At 29.1% G+C, this 25,720-nt stretch overlaps 1 protein-coding gene and 2 long non-coding RNA genes across 3 annotated transcripts; 1 reads left to right on the top strand and 2 right to left on the bottom strand.

Annotated features, from left to right (window-relative positions):
• Nucleotides 1-2,691: 2,691 nt before the first annotated feature.
• On the bottom strand, nt 2,692-3,464 carry LOC128194774 (uncharacterized). Its single transcript, XR_008246134.1, has 2 exons — nt 3,220-3,464; nt 2,692-2,917 (listed from the first exon to the last, which is right to left on the bottom strand). It is a non-coding gene; the product is annotated as an uncharacterized LOC128194774 (long non-coding RNA).
• A 2,551-nt stretch (nt 3,465-6,015) lies between these two features.
• LOC128194798 (uncharacterized) lies at nt 6,016-6,562 on the bottom strand. Its single transcript, XR_008246167.1, has 2 exons — nt 6,419-6,562; nt 6,016-6,249 (listed from the first exon to the last, which is right to left on the bottom strand). It is a non-coding gene; the product is annotated as an uncharacterized LOC128194798 (long non-coding RNA).
• A 2,089-nt stretch (nt 6,563-8,651) lies between these two features.
• On the top strand, nt 8,652-11,447 carry LOC108332558 (isoliquiritigenin 2'-O-methyltransferase). The gene is made up of 4 exons (XM_017567882.2): nt 8,652-9,061; nt 10,397-10,710; nt 10,847-10,911; nt 11,126-11,447. The coding sequence occupies exons 1-4, from the start codon at nt 8,664-8,666 to the stop codon at nt 11,417-11,419; spliced, it is 1,071 nt and encodes a 356-aa protein (XP_017423371.2). The 5' UTR covers nt 8,652-8,663; the 3' UTR covers nt 11,420-11,447.
• Nucleotides 11,448-25,720: the final 14,273 nt, after the last annotated feature.

Here is a 25,720-nt window from a genome sequence, read left to right on the forward strand (position 1 = left end):
TGTTTTAATAATTTGACTAAAAGTTCAAAGGGATATTATCAGACTTCTCAATTCTCACACAACACTCGTGATGTTTACGTCTGGCCGAAAGCACAACGTAAAACTATATAAGAGGGCGTTCGTTCTCAAAGGAAGTCCTTTCCAAATGAAAGGGTCCGACTAATACAAGAATTTACTGATAATACCGAACGGTCAATGACCGTATCGATACGAACGTTCAATTTCATGCACTTTTCATATAAATCTTCTTTTACAGTAACTCATTTTCCAGTATAACTTTCATGCATTTAATCAATCTTCACATAGTATTTTTCCATGCTTCTCATGCTTTTAATCAACATCATATACTAACATTCAAACAACAAAATCATCCACATACAACGTAACAGACCATTCATACACTCAGCATATAATTCCCAGTACATACATGCAACATTTTCATATATCATCTCAGAGTCATATTCCTAAACTCAAAAGTCAAATATCATAAATCATACTTTCAAACATTACGTAACGCACATGCAGTACAGAGATCATGTGAATTAAATTCTAACAAGCTTCCCTTACCCGGATTGTAGTGCGCGTTCTAAGATGAGTGGTTTCTACTTGTCCAAGGTGACTTTCTATTCTCAACGTTCCTCTTAGACTCTTCCACTAAAAAGTTACAAAAAGAAGACGAAAGAACTGAGTTCACGCCCATGCATGCAGTTGGATCAAAGTTTGCAGAGATTCCAGAAACGAACGTCCAAGTGAACTTACCAGAACTGGAAATGGTTCGGTTTGATGGAAAGCTCAGGACGTCTGGATCTCCTCTACGATTTCTGAAATTGGATCGGAGAAGGAGAACGTGAGTTATGGTAGAGAGAAGAATGGAGGTTCTAGAGAGAAGGTAGAGAATTTTAGAGGTCAGAGAGTTTGAGGAAGGAGATGAAGTGTGCAGAGAAGGGGAAGAGTTTTCCAGAAATTAAGTTTCTCTTCCCAGGCAGGACGAACGTCCACTCGCCGGCTGCCACTTGGATTCCATTAACGCTTTGGAACGTTCCAAAGTGACACTTGTCAGCATGCATGCATTGTGAACGTGAGTGCGTTTTAAATGAAGGGCGTGTGTGTCAAATGGAGGTGTACGCGTGGCAAGGTGCATTTATGGAAGTAGAGAGGTGAATAAGCAGGTTAATTAATGGGGCGTGACATTAATAAAATCGATAAAATATTTATCATCGAAAGATAATATAATATTTAGATGAGTACTATAAAGCAAGGATAAAATATCCATGCATGAAAGTAGACATTGGATAAGGGATTGAAGAAAGACTCTAGGAAGGTAATTTTGATTATATTTGATATATATTTTTAATATATAATGGATATAAAATTGCATCTTATTTTTGTTCGCTATATATAATAAATATATTTGTATTTGTTTAAATATTTATTAAGTATTTTATATTAAAATTATAATAAATAAAATTTGATTTTATCAAGTGTACATGATTTTCTTTTAAAAAGTAATTTTAAAGATATGAGAACAGTAGATGATTTTTATTGCAATAATTGACTCCATTATTAGGATACCAGCCTGCAATGTTTGACTATCATGTGTGAACAATAAAAGCCATTTTTGACATGTTACCTAATGCCTACAATGGCTCAACTTTCTTTTTCATTTGGTGTTGTTCAAAGTCCAAAAAAAAAAAAACGAAATTTCATAATTTTTAAATTTTAAAATACATGGACTTTTTAACCATTTTCAAATAACTCTTGTAAACTTTTATAAATTCTTTTAAAAGAAAGTGTGAGAATCTAAAATTTGAATAATATTTATTCTAAACTTGTGATAATTAAGACAATTGATCAATACGTGTTTAGAATAGTGTTTAAGTTAATTGTACCATTTTTGACAAGTTTTAATTTAAATGACAGAATGAAATATTAGTTAGTAAGCTAAAAAAAACATTATTATATGTTAAAAAATTATATCCACTTATTTTTAAAGTTTAAAAAATAAAATATATTAAAATTTGAGAAAAAAAAATTATTTTTATATATATAAATCCAGAGTACAAACATACCTAATATTATATTTATATATTTCTTAGAAACAGTTATATTAACTTTATTATTTAAGGGTAGTCGATATTGTCTAATAAGCTAAAACTGAATTAGGATTTCTGATCTTGAGTGGTCTTAAGTCCACTACCAAAATTAAAATGTAATAAATTTCTTGTACTTATTTTAAGATTAATTATCTTCAATGGATCAGTTTTAATAATAATGTTTCAAAAATTACAATATAGAACTCGTGTGAAAAATAAAAAGAAAGAAGAATAGAAAAATTACCATTTGTTCTAAGAATAACTTTTTACACATATTTTTATTTCTCTTTTACTCTTATAATTACCCCGTGCACACACACACAAATAAAATTAAAATACTAATATTAAAATAAAATATAATCGAAATTGCAATTGCACATACGTACTAAACAATGCTTATGTTTTTGTTATAGATAAAACAGAAACGAGGTACCCGTTGAATTTATTATAACAATGCACACTTATATATTTACATTTTTTATCATGTATGTATTTTAGTAAATTAAAATTAAAATTAAAATTTATTTAATTTTAGTTTCATATATTTATTAAATAAATTAGTTCATGTTTTTAAAATTTGAAGTATAAGATCACATAGTAACAGCAGAGTAGATCTATTCCATTACAACCATCATTCTACTATATCTTTCTCCATATTGTACAATATGATTATTAATATAAATAAGAGAAAAACATAAACATAATTTATATTAACGATGAAAACCAAATCAATACAATATTATATAATTTTTTTCATGGACTTGGAGGACGACGAGGAAGAAAGTTGTGGCCTATGGGATCAGCACCTCCCAGGAAGCGTCCATCTTGATGGTACCCAAAAAAAATATTGAAAATGAATAATCAGTAATTCCACATAAATTAAACATTGATACTAAAGAAATATAAATAATGAAATTAAAGGCTTTTTATGATAAAAAATAATCTAAGTTTTAAATTGAGGGCAATATGGAAAAGTAATGAAAAAAAAATAAATTTAAATTAATATTTTTAATGAATGAAAAATGGTCGTTTAATTATACTTGAATTCAAAGGTAGAAGATTAGAAAAATTTATGAATTAAAGATGAAAGATTAATAAATTGTTGTAAGGATGGTAGGTGACTTACTTGGTTTGTGAGGCTCTGAAATGGAAAGGGGTACCCTTGCAGTTGCCATATTCATTGATAAGAGAATCACAAATAGAAAAATCATCTTCATCAAAACCTTCTCATAAGATGGAAACATTTTTTCAAATACGTGAGAGTGAGAATATAGGACGAGAAGTGGATATAAATAGAGAAAATAAATCTTGTGTGTGCTATTCCAGAACCTGTCAATTTTATGCACAGAGCATAACATTAAATTCGCTTATTATTATTGAAGGACTGATATGACTTTAAATATAATGTACGATATATAATCTAATATATATATATATATATATATATATATATATATATATATATATATATATATATTTGAAAGAGAAAGGTTTAAGAGAAATAAGGGAGGTGAGTAAGGGTTTGGGAGTTTCTTGTGTTTTTTTTAGTTTTGAAAATAAAAATTATTCAAATACCTTTGTCTTTAAAATTTAAAATACATAATATATAAGAATATTTTTGTTTATTAAAATCCGGTACACATTGCTAAAATGTACTAACTGAAAATATATATATATATATATATATATATATATATATATATATATATTATGATTTTAGTGTTTAAATTTATATATAAAATTGATTTTTTTAAAAAATATTTATATAAAATTTCATTTACAAAAATTAACTTAAAGATTCATGTAAAACAATAAGTCAAATCATAACATGTTCGTGCAAACTACTTTAAGAAATAAAGAGAAAAACATAATATGATTTATTCATAATACAAATATAAGAATGTGTCTGGAATCATTTATACTAAACTAATAAGTAAACTCGTATAAAAATGAATTAGTTTGATCAAATTATCACAATAAAACTTAACTCATTATAATTAGGTTAGAATGATCAAATAATTTGAACCAATAAAAACTCTTAATAAAATGATGGAATACGATAAATAATTTAATATATACTTATATAATTTATTAGTAGAATTTGTGATGGATATTTAGTGAGATTTTTTGTAAGTTGGTAAGGTGTAGTTTGTTTTCCTAGCTTCTGGTTCTTAAGCGATGATGGCAATCGTTCTGACCAAACGTTTCCAAGTCACCATCCATTGCCGACACTTCCCATTTTTCTACATATTTCATTTTCAAAAACTCCATTACTGTACCAACCCTGATGGTTACTCATAATTAATTATTCATCTTCCTACGTAATTAACCCTTTGTTTAAGCTCCTTCACACCCAAACATCATCCCTCAAACCCATAAACACACCCACAACACCAAATTATATTATTTACTCGTAAACTAAAATATTAATTAGTAACTGCAACGCTGTCTTCATTGGGCCTGGACTCGGTTTGTTTGTTGCACCTTTATTTTGATTTCTTGCACCCTATTTTACAATTTGACCCTGCCTTTAATTTACTCCATGCACAAACTTATTCATATACCTCCATTACCTTATTACTATATTGTTTAATGACTTTTAAGTCATGACCCACCATATTCACTATGATGAATGTTATACTTATTAGTTGTGGTGCATCTGATGACCTTTAGGAAGAAGTCTTGCTTACTGCATGTTTTTTAATAAATAGAATACCTATAATATTGTTATAAAAATTATGCCGTTGCCGTTATGCGGATATTGCAAAATTTGTAGTGTTGATTTTTTGATTGTGCATGTTTCACAAGAATCGTTGGATCATTGCAACTCCAACCCTCGTACTTCCAACAAAATTGTTATTGTCGTTTTTTTGATTCGCAATGTTTTAATTTATTAAAAACATCATTTTCTCAAAAGATATTTTGACAGATATTTTGAATCTTTTGGATTATGGGCTTGATTCACGAGCTCTATAAATAAAGCAATTCATTAAGTTCAAAACACATAATCAGAAACCATTCTTCTCTCATTCTCTCTTCTCTTGGTTTCATTCTTTCTCTTTTCTTCTTTTTCTAAAAATATTTTGGGTTTATTTTATTATCCTTTTAGAGATCCTTGTTAATTCTGAGATTCTCAAATTTTTTTATGGTATCTTGCACAATACAAAGACAATGATCTACACACCTCAGAAGATCCTTTTTCGTAATCTTTATTCTTTATTGTTAACTTCTACAACAAAAACTTTACACTTCAAAGGAAAATAATAAATTAGTAATAATAAAATAATAATATAAGAATAAAATAAAGTAAAAAGATGGTTTAGACCAATTCTTGTGGACGAGAAATCGCTACATATTTGACTTTGAACAAATGCTCACCCATAATAACAAATACCGACTGCATGAATATTCCTCGTATTTTTAGTTGTTCCTAAACTCCATTTTTCATAAATATAACAATAAATAATACTAGTTGAGATTCTGGAGTCGGATTTTTAAGGAAGAAGGGAAATATTAGTGATATTATATATAAACTTCGTTTGACTATAGTCATATGTTTTAGTTTGTGAATGTTTTTTTTTTTATTTATCAACTTCTCTTAGACTCACTTAAAAATAAATAAATAAATAAGCTTATAATCCATATAAAATTTTTTATTTAAATTTTCCATAATTTTATTTTCATTTAAATGTAAACTATATTTTTAACCCATATTAACTTCGCTATTTCTATAATATAGCTGAAACAAGGCACATCAAGAAGTTCCCAGTGCAGTACTATTTTTCTAGTCCATTATTTGTGTCCTCATAATAAATTTTTGATGGAAAATGTTCATATGCAAATGCTAACCACAAATTCAATAATATCCATTGTTGAAATTTAGACACACTTATTCTCTTCAAAGTTTGGTGTCATAGAAGTCTTAATCAAGTAATACAGATATATATATATAAAAGTTATTTGTTATAAATCAATTATTTACAATACATATATAAGCAGTTATATCTATATGCTTCTGCATTGCAAGTTTTCCTTCAAACCATGGATGATGAGCATAATAATTATGGTGTTGTGGATCATCTTCTCTGAGGAGGAGGCGTATAAAGATAATAATTATGGCCTTGTGGATCATCTGCTTTCTCAAGGAGCCGTCCATCTTAATGGTTCCCAAAACAAAATATCGGTAATCAAAATTATTATACTAATTAATCATAATTTTAAACTAAAACAAAATAAAAGAACTTTGGAGAGAGAAGAAAGAAATAGTTAAAACTTGAATCAGAAACATTAACTGGTTCAATTTCAAAAGATTAAATGTTACTTACATGGTTTGTGTTGGGACATCCAAAAGGGCACCCTTGCTGCTGTCAGATTCAATGATAAGAGTAGCAGAAATATGATAACCATGTTTAAGATAAGCTTCTTAAAGTAAGCCATTTTAGTTTCAAAGGAAAAAGGTATTCACAAATTGTTGCAGTGTGTGATGGTTTAATGGAATGTAGCATGTATTTATACTATACACACAAAGACAGAGATAAAAGAAAAATCTTGTGTATACTATTCTAATAAATTAAACAAATGTTTATTAAATAATATTTAATATTATTTTAAGATATTTGTCTTTGAACCAATGCTCACAAAGAATACCATTATAAGATGCCAACGACATTATGATACGAATCCTCATACTTTTTAAGGTTTGTGAAAACTCCACGTTTTTCAAAAATATTACAATGAATAATACTCGTTGAGAGTGTCAAAGTTTGAATTTTTTTAAGAAGAAAAGAAGAATGAGTAGCATTATATATAAACTTCGTTTGACCGGCGTCTACTATATGATTTTAATTTATGAATATTTTTTTATCAACTTCTCTTAAATCAATTTAAAAATAAATAAATAAATAGATTAACTTTATTAATTTATATCAAATTTTTATGTAAATTTTCTAAATTTTGTTTTAATTTATATATAAACTAATTTTAACCTATATTAATTTTTTTTTTATAATATAGTTCGAAAACTATACACAAGTTCCTTGTGCACGTGCTATTTTACTAGTCCATTATTTGTGTACTGATAATTAAATGTTGATATTTAGACACGTATCATCTTTTGATGTCATAGAAGTCTTTTTTCTGAACTGCTTTTTCAACTTAATCTATTAATAACTAGAGCCTTTTATAACCAAGATTCTTTGAAAATATATTTTTAATTAAGATTATTTTATATATATATATATATATATATATATATATAAAATTTTAACAATTTTCATTTCAAAAAGATACCATAATAATAGGAATACTTATTATTATTTTATAAAGTTATATATACATTGCAAGATTTACATATTCCTTTTTATTTTGTAACATATAAATGATAATATGTTTATCTATATTGTTTCTTTTCATACATAAACAAGAAAAAAAGTTATATGTATGTGTGTATAATTAGTATTGATATAAAATTAGTGTTTTAGACACTATTTTGAACAATTGGTTAGCATTGATAAGGAAACAAGTAATGCAATCAATTTTGAGCTTTATATTTTATATGTATAAATAATTCAATGTTTATTTATATTTATTATTACCAAAACTTTATATTGTATGAATCATTTTTAAATTATAAAATTAGACCAATTTAATAACCTTCCATTTTAATGACAAATATAATAAGTTTTTAATTGATTATTTATTTACCGAAGTATAAGATATAAATGGGTAGTTATCATATATATAATACGCCTTGCTTTACTGTACATTATACACAAATAAATAAATATTAATTATAAAAATTCTATGTTTTAGTTTATTTTCCTTATTGGTGAAATTTGGTAACTTAAAAGGTTCAACTTTATTTATGTTAAAATAATAATTTAAAAATATGAAAAAGATGAATTAAAGTGTGAACAAAACACAACTACATCAAGTGAAAGATAAATATTTTAATTTGACAAAATTATTTATTAATAAATTGTAAATGGAATAATTAATGACAAAATTATGAAGGTTTAATTAGCATTATTTTGGCTCAATACAAGATCAATGTGGTGTTCCAATTAGAAAAATGAATCGAATTGACCAAGCCCAATTCCCTTAAAAATTTTACTAACCAGGGTAAAACAACAGTAGAAACAATTTCTTTTTTACTTTGATATTGATAACAAGAGTATATATATATATATATATATATATATATATATATATATATATATATATATATAATTGTTTCTGCATTGTGACATCAGCTGAGACTCTTTCGTCACGTCTTGCACAAACTGAAGGAGAGTTACTGCAAAAACATGGTGAGGAAGAAGAACAATGAAGTGTTGACTATGTGTAACAGTGTTGGTGGGAAAAGGGAATTGGAGAAGGAGGACGCAAGTGACGTAGGTGTATAAATTAGAGAGGTGTAGTAAGAAAAAAATGGGGTGCAGAAGTAGCAGCCCAAAGAGCGACATGACAGTACATAACAGTACCGAGGAAAAGTGATATTTTTCGTAGAAAAAGGAAAAGTTAGAACAGTAACTTTGCAGTTAGCAGAGAGAGAGGAAAAGAAAGTGTAGAATGGAGTCGAATTATGCAGAGGAGGAAAAAGCATGCATCTCTGCAATGCAGCATTGCTTTGGTCCAATATATTCTGCAGTTTTGAATGCAGCGATTGAGCTAAACTTGTTTGAGATCATAGCAAAGGCATCTCCAACAGGAGTTGGTGTGACAGCGTCTGATGTTGCCTCTCAACTTCCAACACAGCACCCAGAATTGGCTCGCAGGATTGATCGCATGTTGTCTCTGCTTGCTACTCATTCTCTTCTCACTTGTTCAACTCGCACAAACGAAAATGGTGAACCTCAGAGGTTATACCATCTTTCTCATGTTGGTCACTACTTCGTCAAAGATCACAGCAAGGGCTCTCTGGCTCCCCTATCAACTTTTCTTAGTCACCCTTCCATCGTCCATGTCTTGTAAGTATTGCAGTTGCGCAATATAATCTGAGAAAATGTTTTTATAACAATTTTTTTTTAATAATTCTTTTACCACATATATGCAGTAGTTTGTGATTGTTTTAAATATTTTTTTAGAAATAAATTTAAATAAACCAATAAAATAATGATAGATGGTGTATTGAAAAAAAATTATTATAAAAATTATCCAACGTATCAAAGAGTCTTATAACGTAATGCATTCCTATTCTTGTTTTCGTAATGTAGTAATTTTTCAGCTGAAAAGTTCCTCTTTTGAGTTTATGTGTAGTTGAAGTTTACAAAATTAACTTGACGTAACAGCTTGAACTCGAATAAGATAGATTTAGATTTTGAAGGATGTTATTAACATTTTACTAATTAAGTTTATCTCTGATCTGACTTTATAAAAAGCCTAGCTTCTAAGGTCAGTATATGACTCACTTGTACATTTGATACCCATCAAATAAAAATAATTCATTTCACAGCTCAAAATAATAACCAAATAGATCTTGTAAAGATATTTTTTTTTGGGCTGTCCTCTATACTGTCAGGTATTCGTCTTCTACTATCCGGTTTCAATTTTTCAACACTCCAAACACTATCATACAAGCAAAATGTTCTTTAAACAACTTTTTTTTGACAACTTTTTTAAAACAGTGACACGTAATCTATTATCAAAAAGTTCTTAAAAAAAGTTGTTAATATATCAGGATCCATCATATAAGAGAGTTACTCCTTACACCACTCCACATTGCTCCCTGCACCATTACATTTTTTTTAAATTCCAAAACTATCCTTTATATTTTAAAATATCCTAAACTTCCACATCTTTTTTTAAACGGATGTCGATATCCGTTGAAGAAAAATTAACGAATGTGGCACATCTGTTGAAGTTTTCTTTTCTTTTTTTAAATAAAAAAATAAAAAATAAAATATAAAATATGTAAACGAATATCAACATCCGTTCACGGATGTCAACATCCATTGAAGATGAAACGTATGTTGACATCCGTTTTATAACAATGGCAAATTAGGTATGAGGTGGTACAATTGGTCAGAACCTTGAAGTTAAATCTCAATTAATGCAAAATGTGAAAATAAATTATCATTAATATCATATTTATAGAGTTTTATTGACTAAGGATTCAACTAGATAGTCACACTTCTGTGAACCCATCAACTGAGAAATTTATTGACTAAATTATCAGTTTCAGTCCAACCATAAGCTTTAATCATTTAAACCATTACTCCATGCTTTTAGTTAGAGGACACTTATATTAAAGATAGGTAATTTTGACCGAATTTATTTACATTGGTGTTTGGTTTTTTGATTAGGCTGAACTACAAGGAGGCACTTTTGGACTTTGAGAAGGGCTTGTACCAGAAGGTTCATGGAGTGCCTATTTATGAAGGCATATGCTCGGATCCCACACTGAGTAATATTTTTAATGAAGCAATGAGTAATCTTGGCACAATCGAGATTAAGAAGATTATAGAAATGTATAGAGGATTTGATAAAATATCTTTGCTAGTTGATGTGGGTGGTGGCATTGGCCAAAATCTTAATATGATAATCTCCAATTATCCTTCTATTAAGGGCATTAATTTTGATTTGCCTCATGTTATACAAAATGCTCCCATATATTCAGGTATCTTTCCTTTTTCTCTACTTTTCCATTATGCTTTAATATTCACTCTTATAAAACTAGCTATTTCAGATGGAATTTATTGTTTCATTTGTTTATTTACTTTATGCTGAGTGAAATTAATTAAATTCTTGTGAAGGGATAAAGCAAGTTGAAGGAAACATGTTTGAAAGTGTTCCACAAGGTGATGCTATAATATTAAAGGTTAGTCTATTTCTCAAATAGTTTATCTAAATTAAAATTTTTAAAATATGAGTTGTTTATATAAAACATGTACACTATTTTTAATATCAAATATTAAAATTTAATGTTTATAAATTCCTTTTTATATCTCACTTAACTTTTTTTATTTTTATTTAAGTTTGAATTTGTCACTTGAAAAACTGTTTACTTTTGCATAGTTTGTTGATAATTGTAGGCAGTGTTACACAATTGGTCGGATGAAAAATGTGTAGAAATTTTAAAGAATTGCTACAAAGCTTTGCCAGAAAAGGGAAAGGTAATTGTTATGGAGATGATAATGCCTGAAGCAATTGACTCAACAGATGCAGATAAAATGGTCACTGGCTTTGACAACCTTATGTTTTTGGATGCTGGCACTGAAAGAACTGAGAAAGAATTTCATAATTTATCCAAACTCTCAGGATTTTCTCATTTTCAGCTTGTTTGTCGTGTCTTCTCAGCTTTGGGAGTTATAGAATTTCATAAGTGATTATATGTTTATGAGTGTGAGCTTCTTATGTGAATTGCTTTGTGGTTTCTTATAAGATAATCTCTAAATGATAAGAATTATTGTTGTTGTTCACTAGTGCCATAGATAGTAAGTTTGTTTAGCTTTATTTCTTGATTGTTACTTAAAACAAATTTTTTTCCGCTGCGCATGGTAAATCAAGTGTTTAGATCGCAAAACTGCATATCCTGTTACAACGTTATGGTGAATCACTGTTATTTTGGAAAAGAAAATTGAAAACCCCATTTAAGGTGAATGACCTTCAGTTTTAAATTGAATGCTTTAATTGTTAGAAGTCTCACATCGAATAAAGATAAGACTAATTCATAGTTTATAAGTAGGTTTAAAATATATTTGTTGCTTTAGAGAAAAGAATTATGATTTCTAGTTGTTTAAACATGTCCATGAATCAAGCAAACTATTTCTCCTTTTTCTTTCTTAAAAAAATGAACTTACTAATATGGAAGAGACTTTACTACACCTTTATCTTTGTTTTTCTCCTCCTCTCTTTTCTTTTTAACTTTTTTCTCATATTTGATCATTGTTCTCTTCACTTATTTTTTCTTCACTCTCATTCTATTTACTATCTTTTTCAACCTCTCTCTCCTCCATCACCCTCAGAGTTGGTTGTTAAATTTGACTTCTTCCAACTTCTGTGCTAATTGATCCACTTGAGTCTCCAAATTATAGATAAAAGCTTTAGTGTTTTTGTGATTAGAGATGAAAACTTAATTGAATTGTTGACGTGTCTCTTCAAGCTTTGATGTCATATCATGTAAGGAAGGTTGTTGTTGTTGTTTTTGTTGATGTGATGGTCTATTTGAAGATTCAGCTTGTCCCATACTTGGGTAAAACTTTCACCTTGATTATAATTTCCATAATTACCTTGGTAAACTTGATTATCCATATAATTAATTAATTTCTTCTTGAGATATATTTTTCATGGCACATTATCCATTAACATGATCTCCACCACATAACTCACAACTTTGTACTTGTTGTTAATATTGATCTTGACATATGTTTCCAAACTCATGAAAGAAGTGCTGAAATTTTTTCCAGAAGAGCTTCCAATTGTTACGTACTAACTTGTTTTGAGCTAACAATGTATCTTAAATTTGAAGCTTCAATACACCTTTTTTTTGCACTTGAGTCACATACACACAAATACGACAAACATATACTCACACAAACACATAAAGGCATACAATCTCACACATCCATACACACTGAGAGCTTCAGTTTTTTTTTGTTCTTTAACTCACATTAGTAAAAAAATTATCATAAAATAACATTGGACAATGACATTGTAAAAGAAACTCTTTAACTAATTTTAACCAAAATAATCGTAGTCAACATTAATTTTAATATGTAAAATCAACATTAATTAGCTAAAATAATTTAACTAGTATATCAATGGAAAAAATTCATTTTCTAACATGAACTAAAAATTACAGATAAACTTTAGATGAACAATATTTATTAAAAAACATTACCAATTCATATTTTTTTAAATATCAATTAATACGAAAATAATTTTCTATATTTTAGAGTAATGAACTTGATAAAAATATTAAAATTCAAAACTTTTATATTGTTATTTAAAAATAAAATAGCTTAAATTGAAAAAAAAAATCTACATATTTTAATTATCTTGTGAAATTAGTTATCAAAATTTAAAGGGTAATTGAATCTATATCATTCTGAATGGCAAATAAGATGACACTTCTTATATCCATGTTCCAACACTAAAATGCTTCTACATCTTGAGGCATGAGACAACTGTTATGCTTCTCAAATACATTGGTACGTACCAATGTCCAACCCTAGTTTTTATTTATTTATTTTTTTGTATAATTGATCAAATAATTGTCCACTACTTCAAATTTTAGTACATTTCGACATGACAGCTTTTACATTATAGCAAATCTTCATTTTTATAGTCATCACGAACTAGTTGCAATTTTTTTTTAAGTTACAAAACCAACAAAAAAATATATTTTTTTTCTCACCGTTAAGGGAATAATAATAATAATGATTAGTGGCTCAAATAATTTATATCTCCAGAATCTCCTTTGCATGAGGGCAATGACATAATCAAAGTAAGAATGAAGACAAGACCACTCATGACTCATCCCAAACCATTGGAAAGTATAAACATAATAGTAAGAAACATCATTGTCAACCTACACATAATAACGTTTCTTAACTTTGTCTAATTTCCATGGTCCATCAATTATGTTTCAAACCAAGTACTCATCTTAAAATGTAGAAACAAGATTAGACAAATCAAAACCCTAATTAATAGATATATGTATTTGATAAAAGTTTGAATGTGTGGAGCATGTGCATTGATTATATAATTAGTAGGCACGTGATGTGAACCCAAGGGAATAAAGGTGACACTTGAGTCACCAAATCTCTTATAGGGATATGGTGGGGGCATGACAAAGAAACAATGAGCTCATCTTCATAATCATATTATTCCTTACTTCTTTCTTTTGCAACTTGGATTAACTTTTTTTTTCTTATTATTTTTTCATCAACAAAACAATATGGAATAAACTAAATTCTAATTTCTGGTTACTTTAATTTTCATACATGATTTTAGCTAACAAATCTTACACAATCAACAATTTTCATCTTATTGGAAGTCAGTCCCACATCGATATTTATTGCCATTAACTATAACGATATTTGTTGTTTGTTGGACATATTGTTCCATATGCTATCAGACCGTTATCGAACCATCCATTAATGTCTAGTCGCACGTTCAAGATGATATCCATACCTCGGCGTAAGAGGAGTATGTTGGAAGTCTCACATCGATTAGAGATAAGGTCAATTTGTAATATATAAGTGGATACAAATCTCACCTTACAAGTTAATTTTGTGGATTTTAAGTCACTTCTTAACACATCTTATATCTTCAATCATTTCTGTTTTATTCCTTTTTCTTTGTTTTACTAAATTATTTATATCTATTAATAAAGAGGATTGATTTTGTTTTCATTTCAAAATTATTTTTTCATGTACAATATTTTTACCTATTTTATCCCTATTAATAAAGTATCTATTATTTAAGAGGTTTGATTTTGTAACCACCTCATAACTATTTTTTGGTATACATATTTTTCTGATGGATTTTATCCTCATTAATATAAACTATTTTATTATTTTATCTTTTAAATTTTATAATTATTTTTTAAAATTTAATTAATTCGTTTTATTATCACAATAAAATAGAGGCATGTGTTACTACTAATAAAAACAATATTCATTTAAGATAATGACAAGAGATAATTAATTGATTAAAATGTAAAAATAAAGTGTAGAAAATTTAATTTTGACCAAAACTTTTATTTTTTTTAAATAAAAGCTAAATTTGGAGAAAAAATAAATAGGAAGACCGAAATTACACCTAAAGAATAAAAGGGGTGAAAATTGTAATTTAATGTTTTTATTGTGAATATATACTTGTCCATGCCCGATATACTTTGTTTTTTTATAAATAGTTTCGAATTTTCTTTCAATTAATCTATTTTATGTTCTCAGTGAGATAAATAAGTGGTGTATGCTGTTACAATTTCTTTTTTCTTTTACTTTATTTTATAAAAGTAGGGGTGATCATAGGCAACTGTGTCAGAGATGAACATGACTAGTTTAAAGTCTCAACTTTGTTGGAGACAAAAATAATTGAGTTGTGTCTTTTATATATGTCTAAAAGCTATTTTTTGTGATGACGTCTTTCCTTTACTTCAATTTTTTTTTTACTTGCAAATGCTAGGTTTGAGAAAGTTGATGAATTTTTGTAGAATTTCACATTATTTAAAACATTTTTTTATAATGGTGATAATATATATATATATATATATAATAATAATTGTTGGAATAAATGGATATTCCTAGATTTATTATATTCTTGATATTTTTTCATGAATATCAAACAAGTAACCGTTCAGATAATTATTTAATGGATAGATATTATTTGTAATCAACTTGTTATTATCACTGAGCTTTTGGACATGCATGTGTTTTCTTATATTCCAAACTTATTAGATATATTTGCCTCATAGTGATGAGTTAGTAATGTATTACTTTTTGGAGGCAATTTATGTAACATCTTTAGCAATTTTGTGAAATTTTTATCAATTCACATATTTCTTGCTTTAAGATGTTAAGATATGTCAAATATTCTATTAAGGAATATTAGGCTGAAATAATATATCAGAATTATTCTTTAAACCTTTTATTATAAGATTAATTAATTAATCATAATACTCTCAATAAACTGTGTAAAACTTGAACAATTGGGATACAAAAGTTTCTCTGAGTAATTTTTTAGGGTGTGTTCACTTGAGGGAATAGAGTTGAGAGAGAAGGAGTGAATGAATTTAAAGGGATTTGAGAGTAAATTGTGTATTTTTTTTAAGATATTTGGAGGTGATTGAAAATGAATTTAGAAATAAAATTTGTGAAGGATTTGACCTATGTGATAAATCAAAAAATGTTAATTGATAAAATATGAAAATTACAAAATTATCCTTTGTTTATTATAATTAAAAAAATTGATATACTGTTGAAATCTGTATTAAATTGTAAATTAAATACTATAAGATGTTCCTATATAAGCTTGTTACGCTGAAACCTTAATCGGTTACGTGTGAAAACCAATAAAAACACTGTGAAGGTCGCACATAATAATAAGAAAATATATTATTATTCTTATTAATATTATTATTTTCCTTTATTATTTATTCTTAATATTACTTTTATTATTATCATTATTAAAACCATATGAAAAATAGACATAAGCAAATTTACTCGAGGCGGGGCAAAGCCTTGGAATTTGCAGATTTGAAGCTTGCCGGAAGACTCTCCGATCTACCACACTCAGTCGTTCGGATCTCGCAAAGTTTTCACACTCAGAACTCTCAGTGCTCAGATCTCTCTCTCAGATGCTCTCAGATCTCAACGTTTCGAAGTGTCGCCCATCGCAGCTAGCACTCCGTTTTATAGCCAAGGAACCTCACTGTGTCCACAGTTCCGGTCATGCATACCGGAGTCTTCAATAGTACCGGTTAAAAAAAAAAACTGTAGCTTGCGATTTTTGCCACATTGTGGGAGTATGAAACGTTCAATTAGAGAAGATCTCTTGCTATGTGAGTAAGTGAAAAATGACCTGATTTTGGTGTGAGATGTGATATGTATGTTGGCATAGAATTGTCTCTTGGTATGTGGTGGGAGTTGTCCTGATAAGCTCTTTGAGCGGTGGGAACTGCCTGGATAAGTTTAGTATACGAGTTGTAGGAGGCAACTCTACCTAAGAATTAGAGGACAAGATGAGAGAGATGTATCTCAGCTGGTTTTAAAAAGCTTAATTTTCGAGGACGAAAATTTTTGATGTATGGGAGAATGTAAGAACTTGTTATTTCATTTAGTTGTTTTCCATATAAAATAATAATAATAAATATTGTTTTTATTTAATTCTTATCCTTATTATATTTAATTTAGAAATGAAAATGTCTTCTACTTAAAAGTTTGTGTCTGCCACTTGTGAGATGTTCACATGGCCCATTTCTTTATCACCGACGTTTCTTTTCTTCTTCACGAGATGAACTGTTTTACTTTGATTGGTATGTGGGGAGGATAAAGAAATGTAAATTTGGGACAATAAGAACGGGAGGTAGAGACCTGGAACTTGAACTTGATTATTCGGAGAAAGAGGAGGACTCTACAAGGGCGTGGACGATAAAGGAGAAGAGACACAGGATCATGGAGAAGGATGCTACAGTAAATATTAAGAGGTTGGCCATTGAATCTGAAACTTAAGTTTGCTACCTAGATGTGATTTATGTGTTTGATCTTGGCTAAATGAGTAATGTGAGTGTTGAAGTTACGTTTTCTTTCATTATATATTCATGGTTCGTATCACTACTATACCAACTGTAATTGAACCCAAGAAACCGTATCCTCTGTTCTCCATCTTCCTCCCCGGCATTCACCGCCACTCATCTCCTCCACATCTTCCTTCTTCTTCTTCGTCGCGCTCAAAGGCGAGACACAGCATTCTCTCACGTTCTCAACCTCGTTTCCACCGTAACCACTTCACCATCTTCATTTCCTTATCCTCCACCCCAATCTCATTTTCTTCTGCATGCAACCATCAAGCTGCCTATTTCTGCCGCACTTCTATCTCACAGCCCATCACTCCCACCTTCTTCATTTTCTTTTCTCTTGTTGGAAGTCCCACATCGACTAGAGATAAGGCCAAATGATAATATATAAGTGAGGTGCAAACCTCACCTTACAAGCCGGTTTTGTGGGGTTGAGTTAGGCATAAACTCACTTTCTAATATGGTATCAGAGCCAGGTCAGAGCCTATCCTAACGAGTTCTAAGTGGGCATTCTATTCTTCTCTTCCACCCGCAATCGGGCCGCTATCGGACCACCCAATTTCTACTATCACGCACGAGATGTCTATACCTCGGCGTGAAGGGGGTGTGTTGGAAGTTCCACATCGACTAGAGATAAGGCCAAATGATAATATATAAGTGAGGTGCAAACCTCACCTTACAAGCCGGTTTTGTGGGGTTGAGTTAGGCATAAACTCACTTTCTAATATCTCTTCCAACCATATAGGTAGCCACGGTCAACACCAGAGCTTCCTTCATCTTCATCATCACTGTTCATCGCCACCTATCATCAACCACCTTGCCGCAACCACGGTCTTCATCTCCGCCACTGCTACTCAACCTTACCACCCCAGTCATGTTCCGCGAAACCCTTACATCGCTCACGAGCCGCGGGGACTCGCCTTCGCCCGTTGCTCCAGATGTCGCCACCTCCTTCAACCTCACTGCTACGTCGCGCCGCTCGTGCCCAGATTCACGTTTGTTCCTCAGCCGTCGAAGATCTATTAGGTTGGAGGAGAATATCTCTCCCGTGACCGTTGAGGGAGTGAATGGGAGTAACTTTCTCTGCTTCTGCCAACGTGTTGAATCCTCTAATGAAGAGGCTTGCTGAAGCAAATTTGGGGCTCAGCCCAAGGAAGAAAAAGGAATGTTTGGGGCCGTATCTTATGTCCAGTAAAATAGAAATAGAAGCCTGGTTCTCTTTGTTTTTTTTTAGAAAACAAGAGTGAAAAATATAAAATAAATAATAATATAAAAATATAAAATATTCAGAAAATTCCATATATATCAAATTCTCATCAAAGAACCTGAGCCAGAACTACGTAGGCCTTGATTCTCCACCGAAAATGGAGATACGTAGGAGCAAGGCAATGCCTTGTCAGGTTCTTTCCTCACAAATATCTAAATGTTTCCTCAACATCTAAATCATGATCTCTGTTGTACTCGTGATGTACTAGTGTTCTTCTAGAGCTTATAACATTCGGTCTGTGTAGGTCAGAGTGTTTGTGGTTTACTCATTAAGTATTCGATTGATGTTTTATTCATGCCAGTATACTATTTTAATTGATTATTCTACGTGGCTTTAAGAGTGTATGTATGCATTATCATTGTTGGCATTACAGTGAAAGAGTATGTGATTCAAAGTGATGAAAGTGTATGGTTATAAGTGGTTTATGATGAACTATATATGAGATAAAATGAAAGTATGAATGATTAAATGAGCATTCCACGGAGGAACGACTCAGAATTTGATTATTGAGATTTGTAAAGAATGAATGTGGGAAGCTTAGCCGGTTGTTCATCCTGATGTTCCGTGAGTACTCGTCCTCACGTAGAGGGGGTACGTCATGTGTGGGAACGACAGGAGGTCCTAGTCCTAGGGTATCTGGACAGATAGGACGAGTTCCAGTTACTACATCACCCGGGTGCACGAACATCGAAGCTACACAGAATTCATTCTAGTCCGGACGAGTCTGTCTATGAAGTAACGAGTCGGTCTATAAAGTAACAAGTCGGGGTATAAAGTAACAAGTCGGGGTATAAAGTAACAAGTATTGTAATGTTGGTTTACCATGCTTGGATGACTTTTGCATGTTATATGAGTGGATGGAATTATGGTTTAATGAATATGCTCTAAGTATGATTATATGACTTACCTATGCCATATGTATAACATGCTTCTATATCTAGCTCACCCTTGCATTGTTTTTGTTATGTGCTGTTTGGGTATGTTTCTTTGGCGATGATCATCCACTTGGATGGGAGCAGATGTTGTTGCGGAGATTTCCCTTGGAGCAATAGCTGGAGGTTGTTGATATTGCGGAGTAATCTTCTTAGAATTTCTTGATTAAACACTTGTAGTGTTTAATCCTTTCAACTGTTTAAGTTTAAATTTTCAGTTTCTTTTATTTCTGGATGACTGTAATACTACATTTAATTACACGTCATACTCCCACTGTTCTCTATATTTGAATGTTAACGTACTTATTATATAATATTGATTATTATATAATTGGGATGTTACATATATACCCTTTAACCCAAAACCAGTACGTTCAACATGTAATTATAAATCATAACAAAAGACAATAAAAAAATAACAACAAAACCATATTTAAAATTAAAAAGTCTAATATGCAATATTTCAAATTGACATATCTAACTTAAATACTAAAGTTAAATATATTCTTAATACAAAATTTCAAACTTTAATATAAGAAACAACTCTAATTATAAGGTTAAATGTACATATATTTTAAAATTAATTAAGAACTAAAGCACAATACTAACCTATATGAAGATTGTGGTTGTTTTGGGAAGAGGAGTGTAAAAAACCAGTGCTACCAGGTAGAGCAAAGAGGAAGACTTTGGGGTTTGATGACCAATTAAGGAGAAGATAAAGTTAATTAAAAAGTTAAATATATTTTTACTACGAAAATATAATTTCTTAAACTTTAATATATTTTAATTTTTAAATTTGAAAAATAAATAAATTTAATTTTTTTAATCTAATTACATCAATTTTTTTTCTTACGAATAATATGATCTTATATGTTAAAATGTATTAAATTGTATAAACAATTCAAACGTTACTTCAAAATGTCTTTAATATATCAAAAAAAAAATTCAGAACAATTGAGTTAAATTTTTATTTTTCAAGTTTAAAAATTATATTAAAGTTTGGAATATACATAAATTTTAATTTTATATCCAAATTTAAAAATTAAAAATATATTTAACTCTTAATTAAATTATGACTATATCTTTTTAGGAAAGTAACTTTAAAACCTTCCTTAATTGGAATCACAATATATAGATTTTGCACTATTATCCTCTTCTACTTTCCACAAACACCTCCTGCACTTCTTCCTTTATGGAATTATTCTCTGCACATATGTTTCCTTGTCCTCTTAATGAACCTGTAAAAGAAAAGGCTGAAATGTCTCTGTCATGCCTATCTTCATATCTTCACTTCCTTCAACTTTCCTCTTGGATTCTCATTCATTCAATCTACGAAACATCATTAAACATTTACAACGTAAATCTTAGTTTTTATCTCTTAATCTAAGTATATTATCTCTTCTTATAACTAGTAAAAAACCAAGAAGCATTTTCATTTATTACATTATTAATAATAACTTCAAAAAAAAAATACAGATATACTTGATGAGATTTTTCAACAAAGAATAGATAAATTTAGATAGTTGCGAAGAATGGCATAGTGTGAAAGAGAAAATAGTGGCATAATTAAATGATTGAAAGGTAAAAGTTCAAACAAATATTGATTGAAAATCTGAAATTGCAAGTATATAATTAGAGGGAAATTTTATTTTCAACGACGAGCATAATTAAAAGAAGATTTGATCCCGTGATCGTTGTGGTATGTGATGATTCCAATTGAAACGAAGAATAATTAGGTTTTGATTTTGACTTCACAGTGTACCTCACCCAAAAGATTTTGGAAAAATGCATATATATCTCATAAATTAAACAGTATACACAGAATTAAAAGTTAAAAAATACTTCTTTTCAAATAATTTTAATATAATAAATAATATATTATCGAATAAAAATTAAAAACTAATTATATATAAATAAATATCATATAATTATAGAAAATTATAAGGTGAAAACAAAATGTTATGTTGAAAGTCTCATATACAAGTGAATACAAATCTCATCTTTCAAGTTAGTTTTATGGGTTGAGTTAGGTTTAAAATTATTTCTAATATTGTATTATAATCATAGTTAAAGTTTATTCTAATAATATATATTATTTGATGGACATATATTATTTTTAAACAATTTTATAATAAGTGCCTGTCTAGCAATGGAAAGATGAGATTAAGTTGAACGTGAGATGACAGTGCAAGATTATTGCATATAAATAATTATGAAAATCTAAGCACGTGGTCTGCCCATTAAGGAAAGGTGACACTTGAGTCACCATATCTCTATATTTCGGATCTCAATCTCCTCATGATGCTATAACAACTATATAAATATATATAGATAAGATAGATAGTCTAATACCAACTATGTTTAGAGCAATAGACAAACACTATATACATCCTTCGTTAACTTCTCTAAATTTATATGCTTTTATATTTCTATTTATCTATTAATTTATATATATGTTATGAATCTATGTGTATTTGTTATAAAAATCATAGATTGTTTTTAGCCCAAGTTTAAAAATGAAAAATCTCCTGCTCAAAATTTACTTATCGAAAATGAAAGAGAAAATGCACTAAGTAAAATATGTCGATATATCTTGTTCGCATAAATCTAATCTTTAACTTGTTTTAAATTTAAAGGAATATTGGAGTTGGGTTTTCGAGATGAAAAAACATTAGCAACTTCGTTCATATGAGTAGACAAACATTCTTGCTAGTGTCGGAAATTTTGACTAGAGAAGACCTCAATTTTTGATACATATGAGAATGGTTTTGCAAAGACTATCTGAGTTTCAGAAATAATATTTTGATTCTCCAGAATTAGGTTGTTGATGGCAGTCAAAAATCCTTAATATTGTTGTAAAATGTTCACGATAATCACGAACAATAATTTCTTAAGATATGTAGATCCATTATTCTTAAGGTTTTATCTATTATGTGTTATGCAAGTCTCTCATAATATAACTTAAACTTCACGAAATTTTTTTATGAATATCAAAATTAGTTCGGAAAACAAAATGAGTTTTCATGCGCCTACAAAACTCCAAAACTTTGGCAAAGCTGTTATTCAACTTTTATAACAAGCATGACATTGAATTGGGTAAAAAAGTTTTAACTGAGTTTCCTCCAAGACAGGGTGAGTTGGAGTTTTTATACAAACAAAAATTTTTAACACTCATCTTCGTAGCTATAGGATTTTACCAAGTACAAAGACACCTTCAAGAAAGTCATCACATCATTTTTTATAATTTTAACTGCATACACTAGTGCAAAATAGTATATAACGTCACGCGTTCAACGTCCAACAACTTAATAGCCAACTTTAAAAATGACCGGTGACATTTTTGTAAATAAATGAAATTATTAAACGTCGTTTAGAATTGTAATTCGACGTCAATTTGTTATATTGTGTAAATTTTATGAAAATGTTTGCCGCGATGGTGAAAATGTATTTTCGTATGACGTTGAATTCCCTAAAATTAGACATCAAAAGTATATAAAACGTCGAATGCCCCCGCGTTAGACATTAAAATGTTAGTGAATTCAATAAAAAATTGAGCGGAAGATTAAAAATTCATTCACTTTATCTCAACGCTCGATATTTTCTTCTCTACTCAAACTTTTTTGGAACGAAGTTTGACGACCATCAAATGTAATTTTTCTTTCATTTGTTACAAATGCATGTTAATTAACTACTTTAGGTATTATTTTCCTTTGTTTTGATCGATTATTTTCGTGTTTTTGTCCTTAATAGGTGGTTCTGTCGTCTCTCTCACTGGTGACAACACTTTATTCCGACAAACCCACCTTTTGAAGGTTAGTTTTCGTTTTCGTTTTGAAGAACTTATTTGTTGAACTTATTTGTTGTTGTTTTTTTGTTGGATTTGTTTGTTGTTCACGATAATCACGAACAATAATTTCTTAAGATATGTAGATCCATTATTCTTAAGGTTTTATCTATTATGTGTTATGCAAGTCTCTCGTAATATAACTTAAACTTCACGAAATTTTTTTATGAATATCAAAATTAGTTCGGAAAACAAAATGAGTTTTCATGCGCCTACAAAACTCCAAAACTTTGGCAAAGCTGTTATTCAACTTTTATAACAAGCATGACATTGAATTGGGTAAAAAAGTTTTAACTGAGTTTCCTCCAAGACAGGGTGAGTTGGAGTTTTTATACAAACAAAAATTTTTAACACTCATCTTCGTAGCTATAGGATTTTACCAAGTACAAAGACACCTTCAAGAAAGTCATCACATCATTTTTTATAATTTTAACTGCATACACTAGTGCAAAATAGTATATAACGTCACGCGTTCAACGTCCAACAACTTAATAGCCAACTTTAAAAATGACCGGTGACATTTTTGTAAATAAATGAAATTATTAAACGTCGTTTAGAATTGTAATTCGACGTCAATTTGTTATATTGTGTAAATTTTATGAAAATGTTTGCCGCGATGGTGAAAATGTATTTTCGTATGACGTTGAATTCCCTAAAATTAGACATCAAAAGTATATAAAACGTCGAATGCCCCCGCGTTAGACATTAAAATGTTAGTGAATTCAATAAAAAATTGAGCGGAAGATTAAAAATTCATTCACTTTATCTCAACGCTCGATATTTTCTTCTCTACTCAAACTTTTTTGGAACGAAGTTTGACGACCATCAAATGTAATTTTTCTTTCATTTGTTACAAATGCATGTTAATTAACTACTTTAGGTATTATTTTCCTTTGTTTTGATCGATTATTTTCGTGTTTTTGTCCTTAATAGGTGGTTCTGTCGTCTCTCTCACTGGTGACAACACTTTATTCCGACAAACCCACCTTTTGAAGGTTAGTTTTCGTTTTCGTTTTGAAGAACTTATTTGTTGAACTTATTTGTTGTTGTTTTTTTGTTGGATTTGTTTGTTGTTGTTTGGTTGAACCTGTTTGTTGTTGTTGTTTGGTTGAACCTGTTTGTTCTTGTTGTTTAATTGAACTTATTTATTGTTTGTTATTGTTGTTTACTTTTGATACTACACTACACGTTCATACTTCATGTTTTATAAAATACTAAAAACTGAAATTTGTTGCTTTTCAGGTCTCATCGAATTGTAAAAAAGAATCACAATTAAACAAAAAAAATTAATTTGTGAACGTCCAATTGTTCTATGTTCGACGTCAATTTAACGTCTTTCGATATGACGTCGATCTCGAATTCGACTTGAAAGACTAGAAAATACTGACGTTATACGGTGTTTTTGTACTAGTAATATATATTTTAATACATTATATATAAATTTATAATTATATTATAATATACTAAAATTAGTTAATAACAATGAAAAATTACACTTTTAAAGTAAAACTAAATTATATTATTTTAATTTGAAGTTTGAGATGGATACATGCAGTTCTCTATCTTTACTTTTAAAAATTGGATAATGCACAACTTTATTAAATAGATATTTTCATCAAATTGAAAAATATTAATTATTAATGAATTATTTTTTATTAGTAGAAAGACCAAAACTCAACCTATTCAACTCTTTATTTTTTCTTTTCATTTTTTACAGTAAAATAAATTTAATATCTCTTATTTTATGTTAAAGTTAAAGCAAATTTTGGAGTAGAAATTCAAAATTTCATTCCATCTCTATATCATATATAGTACTTTCTTTCTGTTTATTTTTATTATTATCTCTCCTATTTCACTTTGAAGTGCACAAATATCAAAACTCTCTTTTGTTATATATATATATATATATATATATATATATATATATATATATATATATATGATCCACTGAAAACTACCTTGGAATCATCGTGGGATAATTTTAGGGTTTGTGCCAACACATTCGAGAGGAAAAAAACAAAAGAAAAAGAAAAATTATGATCATCTTTCATAACCTTTAAAAACATTTACGATTTTGCCAAAAAATAAATGAAAAGTTAAGACAGGAAGAGAATTTTTTTGGTGTATGCATATAGACAGATGTATTTAGAGTTATTCAACCTATTAGAGGGATTTATTATATATATACACAAAGAAGAGAATTGTAATGGGGAAGAATATGTTTCATAATCCATATTCCATACACTTTTAATATAAACTTAAAAAATTATACACTTCTCGTAAAAATAAAATAATTCTATAAAAATGAATCCCAAAACTTTATAATTTCAATAGTCTCTCAAG

This window comes from Vigna angularis, chromosome 11, assembly GCF_016808095.1.
Source record: "Vigna angularis cultivar LongXiaoDou No.4 chromosome 11, ASM1680809v1, whole genome shotgun sequence".
NCBI classification, from domain to species: Eukaryota; Viridiplantae; Streptophyta; class Magnoliopsida; order Fabales; family Fabaceae; genus Vigna; species Vigna angularis.